At 33.7% G+C, this 6,301-nt stretch overlaps 1 protein-coding gene across 1 annotated transcript; it reads right to left on the reverse strand.

The window, feature by feature from the left end:
* Positions 1–4,023: 4,023 nt before the first annotated feature.
* On the reverse strand, positions 4,024–5,737 carry LOC125681025 (uncharacterized). The gene is made up of 4 exons (XM_048920909.2): positions 5,493–5,737; positions 5,204–5,370; positions 4,722–4,957; positions 4,024–4,333 (listed from the first exon to the last, which is right to left on the reverse strand). The coding sequence occupies exons 1-4, from the start codon at positions 5,617–5,619 to the stop codon at positions 4,141–4,143; spliced, it is 723 nt and encodes a 240-aa protein (XP_048776866.2). The 5' UTR covers positions 5,620–5,737; the 3' UTR covers positions 4,024–4,140.
* Positions 5,738–6,301: the final 564 nt, after the last annotated feature.

Genomic DNA, 6,301 nt, shown 5'->3' on the forward strand with positions numbered 1-6,301 from the left:
TTGGAAAGAACGTTGGACCATTAAATACTGTAAATTCCTAAATGTATGCGAGAAATTTATCGCGTAATTTCGAGAGAAGCATCACTCGCGAAATAAAATTATTCGCTTTTATTCTTATATTAAAATGCATGTAAAAACTCTTTATCAACAGAGCACTCGCGAATTTATGCTATCGCGATTTGACGTGTACGAGTCATTTCGCGATATTAAGTACTCGCGTAAAATAAGGGATCTACAGTATCTTTCTTCCCTTGCTTTATCTATGTTTAGTAAGGTGATATAGGGCACCTTCATTATGTGACGCAGTTTTGTTCGAAATGATATTAACCTGCACTTTTATTTCAATTTCTATCTCTATATATCTATATTTAACTGTCTATACGCATAGCTCGGTCATTTTGATCTCTGGATGGCGAATTGTAATCTCGCTCCGTGTTTATTGATTGAAAGAATTCCTAAACTGAAATGTATTCTTGCGATAAACTTTGCAACTTTTGAAAACCTTGGTTATAGTTTGCCACATTCTCATTTATATATAAATCTCAGCGTCTAATTCCTCCTCAAGATCGATGCACTACTTTACATTGACGAAGTTGTATTTGAAAAGCATTTTGTTGTGCTTTTAATTGACAAGGACCGTACTGAGGGCTAGAAATGGATTAGAATTCAATTATGATAGCAAAATGTAATCTTACGATGCCAGTGACGTAAGCTGAAGGTAAAAAACAAAATAGGATGGTCTTTCAAAACTATTAATATCCATTAGATGGCATTGCAAAGTCGATTGAGATTCACTTCAAAAACGAAACAAAAAACTGTTAATTTTAATTGAGATTCTTCATTCATTTTAATCCTATGTTTTCACATTTGTCCGTGCTGAATTGTACTTGTGACATCAAGTCAGTGATTTGACTAAATGTTCCGTGGTCTTGATGTTTACTGGTTCGCGTTTCATGTAAATTGACCTATTTTTACGAAAGTTATTGCCCTTAGACTTTAAGAATTTTTCATTATTTACAGCTTTCTGGATTTATTTTGGCTGTGTTTGTGGTGTGTCTCTTTATATTGACGACTTACAGATCAAGTTAGAGTTTATTGTCAATTTACCTATTTTTGCCCAAAAAAAATTATCGCCCTTGGACTTTGAAAATTATTCACTATTATTTCAGACTTCTTTCTATTCATTGTGCTTGCATATAATGAACTAAATTATCGCGAGAAATTACATATTAAGTTTCCACTGCTTGTTTAACCAGTGCTGTTGCCATTGGGCTTTTAAAAGGTAAATTATCTTCTTTCTTTTAATAAGACTTTACTTCCCACATTTTAAAAAAAGAACATGAACACTAATGAACAAAGGGTGTTGATTGTTTTTATTATCAATTTGTTACTTGTAAATAAACAGGATTGAAAAACGAAAAATCATTTGAATTTATGAAATGCCATTTCAATGTCAACTTGGCCTTTGCATCTTTAATGAATACAATATTCTATATGAACTCAATTAATAAAACAAGCCAATGTATTCCTTTTGCATTCAAAGACTGTCTTAATAATTAAAGTCCACCTTAATTTAAACAATATGTATTCAATAATTTGATGGGATGGGACAGCAGGCTTAGCCTATATGAACACTCTCCCTAATGATCGAACAGGACATGAAAAGGTACAAAATTATATAACATACCGGTATGTAATTAATTTGGGGTCTACATGTATATAAGGAAAAAAACACAGATTAACAGCTGTATAACATTTGCACATAGTACAATTCAGAGTATTATACAAGTAAAAATATAGTATTGGTACCGGTTACATACATTCTTAATATATTACTGAAATCTTTTTGTAAGTGCAATAAATTTATGCAAAGGTTCTCTTATTGGTGTCAAAATCAATATCAGGATTTCCAAATAATAAAATATTTGTGCACGTGGATACACGTGTATCAGTGTTAGACGTCATTGCTTTTATATCAGGAAGAAGTTCATATCTACATGTATAATTATTATAAGCAGGGCGTTAAAAAAGTAATCATTTGCATCCTCACAGGATGCATCACAATTATTACATTGGGAAGTCTGACAAGTGATGGGAAAAAAATAGAGTTCAAATTACTGGCATTATTTCTTAATTGACAATGTATGCTATTGTACTTTCTATCACCAACATTAAAATATTCAATACTACTCCTACAAAAATAGTTTCTTAATTTTTTTAAATATTGAAACATTGGGAACACTTTTAATGTTCACTTGAAGATTATCAGATAATTATGCCGTAGATGGAAGAAAGCTTTCCATACACGTGACTGTTCTAATCTGAGGAATCTTAAAGGAGTTATTGATATTTCTAAGACTGTATGAGTGGTGATTGGAAATATATGTATAGGGTTCTGTAAGATATTGAGGCGAGTACCGGGGTAGCCATTTGTTATTTTAAAGAGTAATTCTAGTTTTTGAATTTTTCCTCTAGTGCTAAGACGATCCCATCCCACACGTGTAGTTCCTCATATAGACATGAACGAGAATGACATCTTGAGCCAGTAATGATCCTAGCAGCTTCTACTTGTATATATTCTAATAACTTGGCATCCTTATCAGTACAGTTGTCCAAAATAACATCAGCATATTATAATAGGTGACTGATAAAAGAAAAATAGACATTGATAGGTGCTTTGTGATCAACCTTGAATTTTAATATTCTTATTAAGTTTAGTCTTGAAGATGCTTTTTTCATGAATTGTTTGAATATGTGTACTCCACGTTGCATCTGAATGAAATTGAACACCAGTATGTGCGTGGGTTGTTGATGTGATAATTACAGGACCCTGATTACCAACTGTTATATCAGTCCACCTTGCGTTTTCATGCCCTTGGAAACAAATGCAATTCAGTTCTCTTCAGGACTTATTCAAAAAAAAATACATTATTCGTAATATTACATTCTATTTTTGTTTTATTTGCACACATGGTTGGACAAATATTTCAAACTTGTATGTCAGCGGAAACATTTGTGTCACATTGCCACATCTAGTTTCTTAAATATTTTAGTGCGTGTTAATCCCCATCGAGAAGCGCGACTTTTGTTCTTAAGTACTTTTTCTTTGCACTCATAAATTTGTATATTGTGCAAAACGAAAAATTATATATAATATTCAGATGATATGGAAGCATATGAGGGCCATATTATTATTTATTTTTCTCGCAAAATATCAACTTTCATCTTGGCCATTAATTTAATTTAAACAATATTTTATCATATTTAAACATAATGGATCAGTTAACAGGCATTGCCTATATAAGCCTTCTCCATACAAGTTCATGGTCCAGGTCATACAATCTTGGCCTTTCCAACTTTTTATCTTGGCTTTTCCCCTCTTTAATATTGGAATTTTCAACTTAAAAGTTGACAATTTCGGAAAAAAATATAATGTGGCCCTAATACGCTTCCGTAAGATGAAGATACAGAAGCGTTCATTTTTTAAGAGACAGAAAGAAAGAGTTACGAAAATATTAATTTTCACGGGGTATCAAATTTCTCATCATCATCATTTTTGTAAGAAATGACTATTTGGATTTCATAATGGAAATGGAGTTTTAGGATATTACAAAACAAACACTAAACTGTTTTACAGTACATTTCGCTGTATAAATATAATATTTTAACCAAAGGAGAAGATTATTTTGTTTTTATCGCGGATTCCCAGAATAGTTTGTATTTAGCAAAATTATACACTTTTATCAGACTGGAAGTGCCGGTAACCTCACTGTCGTAACAGTATCAGCATGAAAAAAACAACAACCATTTTATCAGGTATCTTGGTAACATTTTTTGCTCTTTTTACGTAAATCGCATTATATTAGTTTAGAATATCTCAGAACGGCTAGGTGGGATACTAAACTAGTTAAGAGGAACAACTTAAAACAGCCATGCAAACTATCACAGGTACAGTGATAGGTAAGAAACTGGGTCATCCCGTGTTTATCTTTTGTTTGGAATTGGCATTAATAAGCACAAAACTTGAAGAAAAAACATCTTTAATAAAGTACCAACAAATGCGATAACTTTGAATCATGAGAAAATAAACTGACATTATGCAAAATATCGTGGATTTCGTGAATAAAGTCGAGCTGACTTTTACTTAGAAAATATGTTGCTGAGCCAGTTTCCAACTCGTCTTCCGGCTTCCTGCAAGTGATCCCCGGCTTCCCGCAAACGATCCCCGGCCTGGGAGACGACAGGTGTAATCCTTTCCATCACCAGTGTCCGAAATTCCGATACATGGTCCCCAGTACAGCTAGTTCCTATCTGTAGAACCTCAAACAATATCCTGCAAATAAAAAATAGATATTCATATTTATTAGTGTTCCGTTACAATGCAGTTTTCATTTATTATATATTTTTTAACAAAACACTGATAACCCTATGTACATTTCAAATCATAAAATAATCGCCGACTATGCAGGAAGTATTATATACTTCCATTGGTTCGATCTCCTATAATACAGGAAATATTGAATAAAAAATTCCCTTATTTTGCATAGATTTCTAATCGCACAGGAATATTTAAGCACATGACTCGTCGCTTGCACCCAGACCAGGTACTTATAACTAGCAAATGTGCATATATTTTCAATCTGTAAACCATGATATCGCGATGTACATGTAGGTTTTAATCAAAACAATTCAGATTATCAGTAGAATGTTATTTCCCGTACCTATGCATTTCTGTTGGTTGCAGAAAGCTCTCAGCCTCGTACACTCCCATGAGGGCGTTTCTGTTGTCCCAGAAAATGTCGCAAAAACTTATGTTGGCGGCGTTGCGTAGGTAACAGGTGGATACGTGATCCATCATGGTTGTTTTCACCATCCGACATCGGACACTGTCCTGTGTGTAGAACTGCTTCAGTGTGTTGATAAGACAGTCGCCTGTTGCCTTGATCCAGCGTTTTCCCTACAGTATATACAATTCATTCTTTACTTATGTAGATGCAATTTTTTTTGGTTTGACCAAAAATCAAAACATTTGATATATAAACAATTTCTTATAGCATCATATTAAGTGGAATGCACTTCAAACACATTAAGCTAAACTAGTACTACTTGTCACTTCCCATTCTACTTTATATTCTGATGAAGTTTTTTATCATTAAAATCTTAATCATAATGAGATGGAAACGTACATAGAATCCATACTTACCAGATCATTGAATTGGTTATAGTAGACAGGTAGGTAAAACTTCTCGCAGTCGTATGTACCATAGTGTTTGTTAAAGCCACAATTACTACAAGGGTACCGCTGTTCAAAGCAGTTGAAGAAACTACAAGAACCCGATGTTGCTTGTTGCAAACATGTCGGCGATGTGTCTGAAAGTATCAATACATATAACATTATTGATATATCATCATTCCGTTTTACAGTAGCGTCAGCATACCAATTGATGGCCTTGTTTTGAGATTCTTCATGAAATTCATTTAGCTAGTCTTACCTTGCACGGGGTTTATAGGGTTTTTAGCATCACTGCAGGAAGAAAACAGGTCCTGGACAAAGTCCACGACAAAGGCACTGGACAGAGTCACAAACAGGAGCAAACCAACCAGTGTTTTACCAAACATGACACTTATTAGTTTGCTTCACGCAGTCAGTGATTACCAAACGACAAATTGTTCAGTATATATAGAGGGGATCTGACGTCATTAAGGACCTCTGAGTCACTCATGCATATGAAGCGTTGACAACTGTAGTAACCCACTTTCTTTATTTGCAATTTTAATTAGAACATGAATCATTCAATTTATCAAAATGTTTCGACCACACTCCCTACATATACGCAACTCTCCCACCCTCGTATTGCTAGAGAAAAATAGAAGAACTAGGCTCTACTGGGCGAAACAACTGATGATGAAAAATGAAACAACAACACTACAATTTGTAATGACCTGGATGCAACATGCATTATGACTACATATATAATGTTGGCAAATGCACACCGATTTCTTAACCGTTTTCAGGTTAGGACACATTGTACATCCCTAAATATGCCACTGAAGTTGGGTTGAATATAACGTATTTTCTTCATCAGAATTCGATTTAGCAATGTTAACGTTGTGGTTAGATATTGACAATTTTTACATGTTGCTATGGAATTACGTTTGGACTAGTACACATGACCTTTGGATACCTGAATTTTGACTGTACACAACATAGATTGTAACTTCTTGCAACTCAACGAACAAAATAAACTGTTACATTTACTGAACAGATATTGTTGCAAGAATAGATAATTTCCTATAAATG

The sequence above is a fragment of the Ostrea edulis genome, chromosome 2, assembly GCF_947568905.1.
Source record: "Ostrea edulis chromosome 2, xbOstEdul1.1, whole genome shotgun sequence".
NCBI classification, from domain to species: domain Eukaryota; kingdom Metazoa; phylum Mollusca; class Bivalvia; order Ostreida; family Ostreidae; genus Ostrea; species Ostrea edulis.

Excerpts from the sequence above, each read along its gene's own strand:
- LOC125681025 (XM_048920909.2), bottom strand. The coding sequence starts at position 5,619 with ATGTTTGGTAAAACACTGGTTGGTTTGCTCCTGTTTGTGACTCTGTCC. Across the intron at positions 4,958-5,203 it reads ATAACCAATTCAATGATCTG|GGAAAACGCTGGATCAAGGC; the intron begins GTAAGTATGGAT and ends TATATACTGTAG. Across the intron at positions 4,334-4,721 it reads CAACCAACAGAAATGCATAG|GATATTGTTTGAGGTTCTAC; the intron begins GTACGGGAAATA and ends TTTTATTTGCAG.